Source organism: Ictidomys tridecemlineatus, chromosome 9, assembly GCF_052094955.1.
Source record: "Ictidomys tridecemlineatus isolate mIctTri1 chromosome 9, mIctTri1.hap1, whole genome shotgun sequence".
Taxonomy (NCBI): Eukaryota; Metazoa; Chordata; class Mammalia; order Rodentia; family Sciuridae; genus Ictidomys; species Ictidomys tridecemlineatus.
Window position 1 is genome coordinate 1974454 of NC_135485.1, and position 14465 is coordinate 1988918.

A 14465-nucleotide genomic window follows, 5' to 3' on the forward strand; every position below is an offset into this window, starting at 1 on the left:
CCACGTGGATGTGGAAGTGTGCACCTTGTGTATAAGCGTGTGCGTGTGTGCCTGTCTTTCCCTGTCCTGCTGTCCTCTCCAGCTCCATGTCACCATGTCTGACTCTGTCATCTGTTGGCAGCTCCCCATTTGGGGGTCACAGCATTTCAAGAGTGTAGAACTTGGGGTCCCAGCCCCCGACACCTACCTTGGCTCTCTTGGAGGGAGAGCAGATGCATCGTCCAGGGAGGGGTTCAGTCCATCCTGGTCTCAGCACCCTCACCAGTGAGATGGCCCAGCAGGTAGCAAGGGACTCTCCAGGGGGTCCTAGACCTGTCCTTGCTTTCGTTGTCAGGAGCAGGTGGACACATGGGCCACTGGACACTGGGCCCAGCCCTCAGCTCTCCAGCCAGTCAGGGTGGCAGGCACCACAGAGGCAGGGAGGGCGGCACTGGTCCACAGCCCCTTCTGTCCTTGCAGTTGTGTGTCTATACGCTTGCCTGTGCACGTCCTGCCTGGGGTTACCTGTGTGGCCTGAGCGTGTGGTCACAGGATTGTCCCTGCCTCTCCATGTCTGTCTGTGCATAGGCGGTCTGCATGCATGTGCAAGAATGTGTCTGTCACAGTGTCCCTGAGTGCAGGTGTCCCTGTGAGTGAGTGCCAAGGACCCCAGGCCTGGTGCTGACCACCTGCCCCTGCCGCCTGCCCTGTGTTTCAGTGACTCCAATTCAGACACAGATAGCTTCTATGGTGCTGTGGAACGGCCCGTGGACATCAGCCTTTCTCCATACCCGACCGACAATGAAGGTGAGGGCTGGGCCACACCCGCCCCTCCAGCTCTCCACACCTTCCTGCTGATGGCCACAAGGGACCAGGGCCCCTGTTGGGAGGCCCCTCCTGCCATGCCTGTGCCCTGTCCTACAGTGTAACAGTGGCCTGGGTTCAAATCCTGATGCCTTATCCTAACGCTCCCGCCTCCTGGGTGCTCAGCTCCTGTGACGGGGCATTGTGCTGAGGCACAGTGGGCACTGCCACCCCGTCTTGTGTGGGCTGGGCCTGAGTCTCACCCTCCATCTGCCACAAACAGACTATGAGCATGAGGATGAGGAGGATTCATACCTGGAGCCCGACTCCCCAGAGCCTGTGAAGCCCGAGGGTAGGTGCAGGGGCCTGGGGGTCCCGTGGGTAGGGAGGGGGCTGGGGATCTGGTTAGTAAGGCCAGGGGCTGGGGGTCCCGTGGGTAGGGAGGGGCTGGGGGTCCCGTGGGTAGGGAGGGAGCTGGGGATCCCATGGGTAGGGAGGGGGCTGGGGATCCCGTGGGTAGGGAGGGGGTTGGGGGTCCCGTGGGTAAGGAGGGGGCTGGGGGTTCCATGGGTAGGGAGGGGGCTGGGGGTCCCGTAGGTAGGGAGGGAGCTGGGGATCCCGTGGGTAGGGAGGGGGCTGGGGGTCCCGTGGGTAGGGAGGGGGCTGGGGGTCCCGTGGGTAGGGAGGGGGGCTGGGGATCTGGTGGGTAGGGCTAGGAGCTGGGGATCATGTGGGTAGGGCCAGGGGCTGGGGATCTGGTAGATGGGGGCAATGGGGAGTGAGTAGGGGATCCGGAGGGAACAGGGTCTAGCACCAGGAGTGGCACCTAGGCTGGGGGAGGTGGGTGCCTGCCTCCTTACTGTGACTCACTATTAAGAGGTTCAGAGAGGGTCTGGGGATGTGGCTCAAACGGTAGCGTGCTCACCTGGCATGTGCACGGCACTGGGTTCGATCCTCAGCACCACATACAAATAAAGATGTTGTGTTCACGGAAAACTAGAAAATAAATATTAAAAAATTCTCTCTCTCTCCCTCCCTCCCCCTCCCTCCCTCTCTCTCTCTCTCAAAAAAAAAAAAAAAAGGTTCAGTGCTACCCTGTCCCCCACCTCCCAGGTCAGGCCCCATAGACAGAGGGGAGGGATCTGGGGAGGCTGAGGCAGGAGGACTGCAAGCTAAAGTGACATGTGGAGCCTGGGTAGCCTGGCTTCCACAGCCTCCACTCTTGGCCCTGAGGACCACCTGCCTAGGATCCTGGATGAGTCCCCTGGCTCTGGGGACATCAGGGCTGCAGTTGTGCCCTTCCTGCCTGGGAAGTGCCCGGATGTGGAGCGTGTTGGGGGTGGGCTGCTGAGAGTAGGGACGAGCGTGAGGGTGGCCAGTCAGGGGCAGGTCTGTGTCTGGGCTGCCAGCTCTCTGGAGCACAGCCATAGGTCATGCTGTCACCAGCAGCCCACGCCCACCCACCCCACTCCTGGAGCACTCGGGCTCCTGGGGAGGCGGGCAGACAGTCATGTGAGGGTAGTGGAAGTGCAGGGCTGGGTGGGGGTGATGCCTCTGTCCTGCCCTCTGTCCCTCATGCTCAGTCCTTGACCCCCCCGGGTCCCCTCTCCAACCTCTCTAGAACTTTCTTATCCATCACTTTGTCTTGGGATGACATCCCCCCCCTTGACCTCTAGTGAGTGGCCTTTGTGACTCTGGGTCCCCTCTACTTTGGGTACCAGTGTCTTCCTCACTCCTCTGGGGCCAGCTCCACAGTCCTTCAGCCCCTGGCCTGAGGCCATCTGCCTTGGTCACCTCCCACTCACACCTCAGCTCAGCTGCCCAGGTCTAGAGATTCTCCCTCTGTCCCATCCTGCGCTGCAGATGAGCGCATGGGAGCCACCTGCAGACCTACTGTGTACTCCTGTTCCACTCTCCCTTCCAGCCTCTGGACCCCACACACTGACCTCCCCTCCCTCCCCTTCCCAGACCAGCACTCTACACTGCCAGGTGTGCCCGGCTGTGCCAGCATCTACTCCACACCCTCCTTTGCCTGATGTGCCCAGACCCCCACCAGCTCCTCAGCCCCTGGGCCCATCTGGAGGGACACCACCCCAGGGCTCAGGCCTCCTTGCCCTGAGGCAGGACTTGACCCATGATAGTCCCTGCAGCCATGAGCCACAGCCCTGGACTTCCCATAGCAGGACTTGACCCCCCACAGTCCCTGCACTGTGACTCTGGGTCCCCTCTACTGTGGGTACCAGCCCTGGACTTCCCATAGAGTTCTCTCAGACCTCGTCTTCCCAGTGCCCGCTCCTGCTCGCCTCTGCTCTTGGGAACCCACCCCTCTCTCAGCCTGACTTCCTGGGTGTCCTTGCTCTTCTCTCACTCCCGCCTCTGGAACCCTCGGCTCCTCCTGTGGCATCTAGGTGTCAGGAAGCTTGTGGGGCTGCTGCTGGGGGAGGGACAGGGAGGGCCAGGTGGTGGTGGTGAGCTGGGCCCGGGGAAAGGCTGGACAGGGCCCTGGGCACTGGGCTGCAGCACAGCAGGCCGCCTAGGGTGGGTGTGCTCTTACTCAAGCCGCTCAGCCCCAGTGCCCCACCCCAGCAGGTGGTGGCATGGTCCAGCTTCTGGGGGTGGCGCTCACTTGCTTCTCTTTGCTCTGTAGATGCCCTGACTCACCCGCCGGCCTACCCACCACCTCCAGTGCCCACGCCCAGGAAGCCAGCCTTCTCTGATTTGCCCCGTGCCCATTCCTTCACCTCCAAGAGCCCAAGTCCCCTGCTGCCACCCCCGCCCCCTAAGCGTGGCCTCTCAGATGCTAGTCCAGCTCCTGAAGACACTAAGAGGGACCCACTGGGCCTGAGGCGGGCTGAACCTGGTCTCAGGGCGCCTGCCACTTCCCGAAGGATGAGTGACCCTCCACTGTGCAGCGCGCCTGCTGGGCCTGGCCTCCGGAAACCAGAGCCCTGGACCCCTGGCCATGGGGCCAGCCCTGCCTCCAGCTCTGCCACCACGGCCATTGCCACCTCCAGGAACTGTGATAAGCTCAAGTCCTTCCACCTGTCTCCCCGGGGGCCACCCGCAGCGGAGCCTCCACCTGTGCCTGCCAACAAGCCCAAGTTTCTCAAGATCCTGGAGGAGGCCCCCCCTAGGGAGACGGCCAGACCTGGACTCCTTGTGCCCACTGTGGCTCCCAGGCCTCCTGTGCTGAAGCTGTCTATGCCTGAGCCCACAGCTCGGCCCACGGTGCTGCCCAGGCCAGAGAAACCGCTGCTCCCCCACCTCCAGTGAGTCTGGCTGCAGTGGCGCCCTGCTCCGAGCTGCTGGGACCCCTCCCCAATCCAGCCTGGTCTCTGGCCAGTGCCCTGCACCCCCCAACTGCACTCAGCCCTGGTGGGTGGCAGGTGCCAGAGTACGAAGGCCTGTGTAGGCGGAGCGGCCTCCCTTCTGGCTGGCCCTGGCTGCCCTTGTGAAACACATGGCCTAGTCAGGGGGCCTGGAGCAGCAGCTTCAGGGTCAGTGGTCAGTATAGCTTTGGGGATGCAGGTTCCATGGAGCTGCTGCCATGCAGTCAGCTGAGTGATGGGGAAGGTGGCTCTGAGCCACCAGGCCAGCATGCTCCACAGCCCCGTCCTGGACCTGGGCCCAGCCCTGTCTGGTTCTGGGCGTCTCCTGGCTCCAGAGCCAGCAGCACTGCCTTTGTGTCCTTCCCAACTGGGAAATGCCTGGAATGTGGACCTGTCCTGAGTCAGCCTGGAGGCCTGCTGGCATGCCTTCTACCTGTCGCTGGATAGTGCTAGGGCCTACAGTGTCCCCCATTTGGTCACCAGTGGCCCCTGGTCAAAGGTGTCTGGGACCCAAGGTGAGCTTTGTACCTCACTTGGTGGGTGAAGGCCCTGGGATGCCCTTACTGGCTCACCCTGAATGCCTTTGACCACCCCTAACCCAGGGTTGTGTTGGCATCTCTGAGATCCATGCTGCTGGTGGGAAAGTTTCTGGGGGACCCCTCGCCACACTTGCAATTCTCTCTCATGATTGGCCACAAAGGAACAGATAGTCAGCTGTCAGTCATTGTGCCCAGACCTCAGTCTGGCAAGGGCTATGGGTTACTGTCCAGGACCTTGCCCATAGCCAGCAATCTGACCTGGCATGTCCTCGTGGTCTTCTGGCCATTTGGGGCCTCCTTGGTTTCCCTAAAATCCTGGAGGTTTGGCTGAGGACCACCTGGCCACCTGTGCGGTGTGCAGGGCTCTTAATGCCTGTCCACATCTGTCCACTTCCGTGTGGCTCTGAGAAGAGTGTGACTTGACCAAGGTCACAGAGCCATCAGCAGAGCTGGGGCCTCAGTGGTGACCCGTCCACTTGTCCACTGGAAACATCTGTGTTTGAGTGCCCAGGATCCTGTCCCCATAAGGACCCACTGGCTCTGACCTTCTCCTGGGGCTTCCAGGCCTCAGGCAATGCTTGCTACCCCAGGCAGTGAGGACTGGCCTCTTGAACCGGGTCCTGGACCTTATGGCCATGGAGGCAGGGACACTGTGGATTCTAATTTTGCTGTCTGCCCTCCTATGGGGGCTGCATGAGCAGGGGACCAGGAGCAGCCAGTTGGGTGGGAGGGTGATGTGGTCTGCCTTCCTGTTCTGCCCCATCCCAGGCGATCACCCCCTGATGGGCAGAGTTTCAGGAGCTTCTCCTTTGAAAAGCCAAAGCGACCCTTGCAGGTGGACACTGGCGGGGAGGACTCAGATGAGGACTATGAGAAGGTAAGACTCAGTGGATAGAAGGCAGGGAGCTGCAGGCTGGGTGCCCCTCGGCTTCCTGAGCAGAGCCCCCAGGACTCTGGAGCTAAGGGGACAGGACCCTGCAGAGCCCTAGGTGGGAACTGTTTGCGGGAGAGGTAGTGTGGGTCTCCCTGTCCTCTGCACACAGCCCTGTTGACCTCTCCAGGTGCCACTGCCCAGTTCTGTCTTTGTCAACACCACGGAATCCTGCGAAGTGGAAAGGTCAGTGTGAAACCCCTCTTGTACTTGTATGAAGGTAGGTTCCCTGTTCTCGGTCCCCTCTTTGGACAGTCACTTGACCAAGTGCATGGTGCCAGGTGCAGCAGAAAACCTGAGGGACTCTTAGCTCTGTCCTTCCCACTGGCTGTCCTGGCCTCTGGGCCATCCGCTGCTCTCAGGACTCAGGGCAGAGGCCCACGGTGTTCAGAGGGCAGAAAGCCGAGCTGTGGGGGTGCGGCTGGAGGGGCCCCACCAACATGCTGTCCTATTTTAGGCTGTTCAAAGCCACGAACCCCCGGGGAGAGCCCCAGGACGGACTGTACTGCATCCGGAACTCCTCCACCAAGTCGGGGAAGGTGGGTCGCCCCATAGGGACTCGGGCACTGTGCACCCAGCTGATGGGGGCCCAGGAGTCTTCAGTTCATAGGTCACCTCCCCATGCAGCCGCTTACTGAATTCTGTAGGGTCCCAGCAGCACCCTCCATCTATTCTCTGGAACTAGATGCCCTCTAAAGATCAGAGGCCATGATGTCTCCTTCTAGCAGGGCTGTGGAAGGAAGGGGAGGGCTGGGCTGCCAGGACTCCAGGGATGGGCGGGGGTTTGTGTACCCAGAGTGGGGGGGAAGCCACTGGGTGGTAGGAGTGGCAGGGGTCCTCACTCCCTGTGCCAGTCAAGGGTGTGGTGCTCCACGTCACTGAGCTGCACTAGCCCCATGTGTCAGAGAGAGGTGGGTCCCGGTGGACTGGGTACCCCTGATGCCCAGTTCTCACCAGGGGCTGAGAGCAGGAGGAGCCCCTGCTCAGGTGACCGCAGCTGGGCAGGGTATCTGCAGCCCCTCCCACCTCCCTCCAAGGGCTTCAGCACCCAGCCTGGTGGTCTGGCCCACCCACTCTGGCTCCCGCGATGGGTCCTGCACCCTCTGGTGAGACATCTGCTTGACACTGCCCTCCCTGTAGGTTCTGGTTGTGTGGGACGAATCCTCTAACAAAGTGAGGAACTACCGCATCTTTGAGAAGGTGAGGGGCTCTGAGGGTAGGTTGGGGACTGTGGCCCCAGGGCTCGGCTGGCATCAGGCAGTGGGTGCACTGAGACTGGCACTGCAGGGAATCAGCCCTCCCTCCCCACTGCACAGCCTCCCTTCTCTCCTTGCCCAGCTTGTCCGCAGGGACCCTGGAAGGGCTGGTTTATTCACAGATCTTTCCTGCAGTGCCTGGGTGCAGGCTCTGTTTGGGTCACTGGGGACGGGAGAGTGCGGCCTGAACTTGGGGAGCACAAGCGTGATGGGGCAGCAGGAGCAGGCCCGACTGTCCTTACTGCCTACTGCCTCATTTTACATCCGGGGCTTGGGGCAGAGGAGACAGGCTGAGCGTGGGGGACTGGGCCCCCCTAACCCTGCTGCCTTCCGCCCGCAGGACTCTAAGTTCTATCTGGAGGGCGAGGTCCTGTTCGTGAGTGTGGGCAGCATGGTAGAGCACTACCACACCCACGTGCTGCCCAGCCACCAGAACCTGCTGCTGCGGCACCCATATGGCTACACCAGGCCCAGGTGACACCTGCCCTGCACGGCTGCTGGGCAGAAGCAGCCAGAGGGCCACGACCCTGTACCACACAGAGGGAGCCTCACCTGCATGGGAAGAGGAGCTGGAGTGAGGCTGTGCTTGATGCGAGGCTCAGAAGCCTGGTGAAATTTGGCCAGGCTCCACCCAGCAGCTGGGTTCTGGGCTGGATCAGGACCCAGCTCCAGAGGACTCTGTGTCTCTCCAGGCCGACACACCCCGCTTCCTCCTTCCCAGGAACCCAGGCTCCAGGACCACGCCCTGCCTGGGCTTCTAGGACTAGAAGTCTGGTCCCACTGCACACCACCCTGCAGTGGGCTGGGAGCCAAGCAAGGCTGGGGCAGTTGGGTGGGACTGGGGCTGGCCCTAGACTCTCCTGGGAAGAGTAAGACGCAGGCTCTGGGAGGGAACCTTGCCTCCCAATAAATCAGAAATGATCTTTGCCTCGGTGACCAAGGCTTGATTGGGAAGGAGTGGGGTAGCTGCTTACTGCACACCCACTGACATCCATGTGGGGAGTGCTAAGAGTGGTCTCCCTGTCTGCTAAAACACAGGTCACTGAGTGACTTGCCAGATTGCACAGGGTCACAGGTCAGGACTCAGCTGGGGCAGTCTTGGCTTGGAGCCGCCACTGTTTCCATGGGTCACACCCAGGACAATGGGGCTCCAGAGCTAAAGCGCCCCCATATCTATAGTTGGCTCATTCTCTGCATTGACAGAAGGCTGTGAGTGCCTCCTGGGCTCTTGCCCCAGTGCTGGAGCCAGGTGCACTGTGAGCAGGCCCCAGGCTCAGGGTGGCCACGCTCACAGCCCAGCAAGGGGACAGCTGGATGTGAGGTGCAATGCAGTATCCAGGGCAGTAGGATATGCAGTGGCTATGAGCTTGGAACCCCATAGGTGCTCCAGGAAGACTTCTTGGAGGAAGTGATGGCCACTATGGGGCAGGAAGAGTTGCCTCTGAGTAGGCCAAAGAGAGGTGGGGACAGTGGCATCCAGATGCCCAAGTCCTCTGAGCAACACCCCACTCAGGTGCAGCCTTCATCAGTACCCTGTTTCTTCAGGCCCTGCTCCCGGGCACAGCCTTTCCAGGATGGCTTTTTGTGAAAACCAACACATTTGGGAGTCAAGGTTGGCAGGGCCCCGGGTCATCTGGTGCCCACTTGCTTCCCCTCACGTTGGGTCATAAGGTTGAGAGGTAAAACCCAAGTCGAGGACTACACTGTGCCCCAGCCAGTGACTGCCCAGAGTTGGCTCTTTGTTTGGGTCCCCAACCCCTGCTATATTCTGGGGGCCTGTGGTCTCCTGGATGAATCGGGACATCACATGTGGGAGGCTGCCACTCCAGGGCACCTTGGCTGCAGTGGGACAACAGGCTGCCACCTGCTTCCTGGAGCCAGGTGTCTACCTCTGCAGGTGTTTCCTCTTCAGCCTTCCCTGGGAGAGGAGTGAGAGCACAGAGAACCTTTGGTATTCCAAACCACCTCTGGGAAATTGGCCAGTCCTCCTCCCTGCAGTCGGAATTCTTAGCGAAGTCTGCCCTAACCCCATTAGGGTCCCCAGAATGGTGCACACCACTCCCCCCTGTGGCTACAGTTTCCAGTCCTGTGAGATCTGCATTTTCTGGTGGTGCCTGGGGGTCTGCTGGCTGTGCCACAGAGCACTTGCTTTTGGAGCCAGCTCGGTGGCTAAAATGTTTTTAATACGTTTTTTTAGTTGTAGTTGGACACAATAACCTTTATTTTGTGGTGCTGAGGATTGAACCCAGTGCTTCTTGCGTGCTAGGTGGGCACTCTACTGCTGAGCCAGAACCCCAGCCCAGATTTTATTTTTATATATATATAAATAAATAATATTCTTAGTTGCAGATGGACACAATAACTACTTTATCCATTGTAGGTGGTGCTGAGGGTCAAACCCAGTGCCTCACCTGTTTGAGGAAACGCTCTACCACTGAGCCACACCCCAGCCCTAGAATGTATTTTAAAAAGCAAAAACTGGGCTGAAGGTTTGGGGGTCCTGGGTCACAAAGCTAGGTGATGAGTCCTACTGGCTGATTGGACATCTGAGCCTAAGGCTGCCCAAGGCCCACCCCCACCTCAGGCCTGGCCCAGCCTCTCCTCACCTCCTGGGTTGTGGGCCTCCCACCCACATCTTTGTGGATTGCGCCTGGCCCAGGGCCTCATTTGCAAGGGCACAAATGTGAGTGTTGGAGGGTTCCCAGTCTTGGTCCTGCAGTATGAAGAAGGGTCCCTAAAGGGTTCCTGCTCTCCGGAGACCTGTGATGAATTTCTGTTCCACGCATGGGGCTGGGGGACGTGGTCACCTGTCTCTGAGGCAAACTACATTGGAGGTGCTGAGCTGAATACTTGACATAATTGGCTTGGAGAAGCAGTTTCTGTTGGAAAAAATATTCCTTTGGCAGCTGAGAGAACCAAAGTCAAGGCCCAGCCATGGGCACTCACTGTGGTGGTCCTGTCTGCCTCACTGCTCAAGCCAAGGCCCGCCTGGCTCCCCGAAACCCCTCGTGCCTCCCGCAGTCACTGTGGGGTGTCCTCAGCTCTGTCTCCCACAGCTGGAGGGTGCCCTCTGCCACCCAGGGGACCAGGCTCTGGGGAAGCACTCCTGCTGCTGCTTTGCCCTGTGGTCCCAGGCTGTGAGGACAGCCTCAGGAGGCCCAGGCCCTGCCCTTGGGCAACCCCATTTCCCCACTCTGCTGACAGACATGGGGGCTTGGAGAGAGTGACTGTCTTGCCCACCATCGGGATGTGTGCTAGGACTTGGGAAAGGGGCCTGCACCCTTTTGGAAGTTTCCCCAAGCCAAGGATTAAGCCGGTTTTGTTTCCCAATATTGATCTGTGGGGTGTGGGGAGCCCTCTATGCCTTCTGTGTTTTAACTGAGATTTTTATTGTTAAAAGAGAGATTCTTTTTTATTTTACTGTTATTTACAATGCTAGGATTGAACCCAGGGCCTCACATGCTAGGCAAACGTTTTCCCGCTGAGCTACACCCGGCCCTAGAGACATTTTCAAAATCAGAAGAGACCTCTCACAGGTCCCAGTTGCTCCCAGTTCCCACCCAACTCCCAACTCCCAGTCATGGTGTGGGGAGCGCCCCCTGCTGGTAGGGGCTCAGACTACAGCTCCAAAGGTTCTGCATTCCAGGCTGGGTGGGGTAGCTCTGAGTAGGGGGCAAGGGAGGACAGGACAGTGAATGAGGCATGGAGCCCCAGTGCTCATTGAGGCAGACAGTCATCCTGAGGCCCAGAAGGAATGAGCCTTTTGAGAGTGACTGAAGCCCTGGAGACATCAAGGTCACACAGGGATCATGGGCAGAACTGAGACTTGAACCAAATCCATGTGTCTCTAGAGGTGGGAGATGGGGAGGGCCACAGCTTGTCTCTAGCTGTGACCATCTGCACGTCCTAATACCTGCACCAGGTGGCAGGGAGGAGGCAGGCACCCCTGGAAGTGTCTGAGATCCCTCTTCAGACTCCTGTTAGCTGGAGGGAGATTCTAGAGGCACTATCTACCCTCTTTTCAGACTCTCAGTGAGCTCTGCAGGACTGGAGACTGGCCAACAGCTGCCCTTGCATTGATCTCTGGTTTTATCCCTGGCCACGCCCTGACCTGTTCCAAGCTGAGGCTACACCTTTCCTCCTTTATTTCCTGTGGAATAAAATATACAGAAAATTATACAGAAGTGTACAGCCAACACATAGATCTGTGCAACTTCCAGGGAACAGCCCCCCGATGCCAGCGCACCGCCCCCCCCATCCCAGCACCTGCCCTTGCTTAGGGAAGTCCGCCTTCTTGTTTTTCTAAAAAGCATTCACTACAGATTATGCGCCCACCCCAGCCCCCTCCTGGCTTTGTATTATACAGAATGGAGTGTAGGTGAGCTTTGGCCTCCGGCTCCGGCCATCCTGATCTGTAAGGTTCTTTCATGTCACTGCGATTGTTCAGGCCACTGCAGCACACCCGTGGCTCACAGGTCCCTCTTACTGTAGATGGATGGACATTGGGTTGTTTCGAGTTTGGGGTAATTACAAATGCTGCAACAGTCTTACCTAAGTCCTGTGCAAAGGAGTTGGAATTTCTCCAGGATATGAAGATCTTTCACTGTTGTTTCAGGATACTGTTCTAGTTCACCAACTGGAAAATAATCTCCTTGGCTTCACATCCCTGCCAACACTTGATACTGCCAGACTTTTCATTTTTACCAGTCTGGTATGTGTATAACTTTGGCTCTTATTTGCACTTAGCTATCTACTAATGAGATTGAGAACATTATCATGTATTTATTAGCCATTTTAATCTTGTCCATGAAGTGTCTATTCAAGGCTTTTGCCCATTCTTTATATGCTTGTTTTTTTTTTAAACTAATCTATAGGCATTTTAAAAAAAATTTAGTTGCTGATAGACCTTTATTTATTTATTTATGGTGCTGAGAATCAAACCCAGTGTTTTATACATGCTGGGTTGGCGCTCTGCCACCAAGCCCCCGCCCAGCCCAGCCCAGGCTCAGCCACCCAGGCTCTAACTCTAACTCAGCCCAGAACTCTAACCCTAACCCTAACCCTAACCTCAGCCACCGAGCCCCTCCCCCCGCATTCTTCACATAGTCTTCATGTAGTGATGTGCTGCAAATATTTTCCCCAAGCCATTGGCTTATTTTGACTGATTATGTTTTTTTTTTTTTTTCCTTTTTGGTACTGGAGATTGAATTTAGAAGTGCTTTACCACTGAGTCACATCCCCAGCCCTTTTTGAGACAGGGTCTTCTTAAGTTGCTTTGTCCTCATTGAGATGCTGAGGCTGATTCTGAACTTGGAATCCTCCTGCCTCAGCCTCCTGAGTCTCTGGGATTACAGGCATGTGCTATCACATTTGGCCCAGACCCTATAAATTTTAAAACTAACTTGTCCATTCCAATAGCAACAACCCATTGGCTTTTTTTTTTTTTTTTTTTTTTTGTAGTACTGGGGATTGAAACTGGGGATGTTTCATCACTGAGCCATACCCTAGTCCTTTTTAAAAATTTGAGACAGGTTCTTATAAAGTAGCTGAGGGTTTTGCTAAATTGCTGAGCCTGGCCTCAAATTTGCAGTCCTCCTGCCTTAGCCTCCCAAATTGTTGAGATTATAAGCATATATTTTGACACCCAGACACATTTTGATTGGGAATAATAATGTATTCCATTATAGCTATGAATCAGCTTCAGGAAAATTGACAACTTTATAATCTTGAGTCTTCAGATACATGAATGTGATCTATCTTCATTTGTGTCTTCTTTAAGGTTTGTCAATAGGATTTCGTAATTTTGTTAGTTTAATATTGCTTATTTTTTTTTTTACTAAGTATGCTTTGATGGTACTTTATATTTCCTTTAGTCTATTGTAAAATGTGTATTTTCTTAATTTACCAATTTTTTGTTAATAGCATATTAGATGTATCTTGTCTTTTTACTGGAGTATTGTTTGCATTTAATGTAATTAAACTTATTAGTTTATTTTATTTGCATTGCTGGGGATCAAATCCAGGGCCTTGTGCATGCTAGGCAAACACTCTGCCACTGAGCTACATCTCCAGCTCTTATTATTTTTTTGAGGGGTTACTGGGGATTCAATTCAGGGGCATTTGACCACTGAGCCACATACCCAGTCCTATTTTGTATTTTATTTAGAGACAGGGTCTCACTGAGTTGCTTTGCACTTCACCATTGCTGAGGCTGGCTTTGAACTCATGATCCTCCTGTCTTAGCCCCCCAAGCTGTGGGGATTACAGGTATGTGCCACTGCACCCATTTTTTTTTTAATATTTGTTTTTTAGTTGTAGTTGGACACAATACTTCATTTTATTTTTTTATTTATATGTGGTGCTAAGGATTGAACCCAGGGCCTTGCACATGCTAGGCAAGTGCTCTACCGCTGACCTGCAACCCCGGCCCCAGCTTATGTTTTTATTGTTCCTTTTTTTTTTTTTTGAGATGGGGTGTCTCTGTTGCCCAGGCTGGTCTTGAACTCCTGGGCTCAAGTAGTCCTCCTGCCTCTACTCCTGAACAGTAGGAATACAGGGGCACACCACTACACCTGCTTCTTTTTCTATCCTTTTTTTCATTCTTTTAGATTGAACAACTTTTGAAAAATCATTTCACTTCTCTTTCTACTAGTTCAAAAGTCACATACACACTATTCTTATTAGTGTGTGGAGTTAAAACCATTAAATCTTGGGCTGGGGCTGTAGCTCAGTGGTAGAGCACTTACCTTGCACGTGTGAGGCGCTGGGTTCGATCCTTAGCACCACATAAAAATAAATAAAATAAAGTTATTTGTCCATGTTAAAAACAAAAAACAAAACAAAACAAAAAAAAACCATTAAATCTCCTCCACAGCACAAGTCCTTGGGTGACTTTGCCTTCACTGACCTCCTTCATGGTTTCATACATATTGTACATCATTTGTGGATTTTAACCCTACGTAGGCAGTATTCTTTTTGATTTTTTTGTAGCTGGAAAGAGAAGGTAAATTTTAATAGCACTGAAATGGTGAGATCTACACAAGATAAAAAGAATCATTTGCCATTTCAAAGTACATGGTTCTGTGGCTTTAAATATATCCACACTGTGCAACCATCACCACCATCAATCTCCAGAAATTTTACCTTCCCACACTGAAACTCTGTCCCCATTAAACACCAACTCCCCACTCCCCTGCCCAGCCCTGGGCATCCACCATTCTACCTTCTTTGTCTTTAAGTACTTGTACTTTATATTCATACAGGTGGAATCAAACCTTAATCCTTTTGTGAGTGGGTTGCTTCACTTAGCAAAATGTCTCAAGGCTCATCTGTGTTATTCCATGTATGAGAACTTCCTCATTTTAAAAGGCTGAATAGCATTCCATTGTCTTTCCACTCATCATTCAGTGGACACCTGAGTTGCTTCCATTCTTGGGCTATTGTGAACAATGCTGCTGTAAACACGTATGTTACAAATCTGTTCAAATTCTTGTTTTCCTTTTGCAGTACTAGGGACTGAACCCAAGGGCACTTTTCCAGAGCTGTAGCAGCAGAGGACGGAGGCAGGTTGATACTAATTGGCTGTGCCATTCTGTTTGCTTGGTTGTTAGAGCTTAGATGGGCTGAT

At 55.0% G+C, this 14465-nt stretch overlaps 1 protein-coding gene across 6 annotated transcripts in view; it reads left to right on the top strand.

The window, feature by feature from the left end:
* The window catches only part of Sh3bp2 (SH3 domain binding protein 2), a 33393-nt gene extending 25627 nt beyond the window's left edge, over window positions 1-7766 (top strand). For 5 of the 6 annotated variants that reach the window (XM_013355849.4, XM_040292791.2, XM_040292790.2 and 2 more), the window contains 8 exons: window positions 698-786; window positions 1067-1135; window positions 3431-4052; window positions 5420-5528; window positions 5713-5768; window positions 6040-6121; window positions 6723-6782; window positions 7179-7766. In XM_013355849.4, coding sequence (XP_013211303.2) covers window positions 698-786; window positions 1067-1135; window positions 3431-4052; window positions 5420-5528; window positions 5713-5768; window positions 6040-6121; window positions 6723-6782; window positions 7179-7316 — 1225 coding nt within the window. In that variant the 3' untranslated portion in view covers window positions 7317-7766. The remainder of the gene's footprint in view (window positions 1-697; window positions 787-1066; window positions 1136-3430; window positions 4053-5419; window positions 5529-5712; window positions 5769-6039; window positions 6122-6722; window positions 6783-7178) is intronic. The other variant, XM_078020915.1, reaches the window with a different exon arrangement.
* The last annotated feature ends 6699 nt before the right edge of the window (window positions 7767-14465 follow it).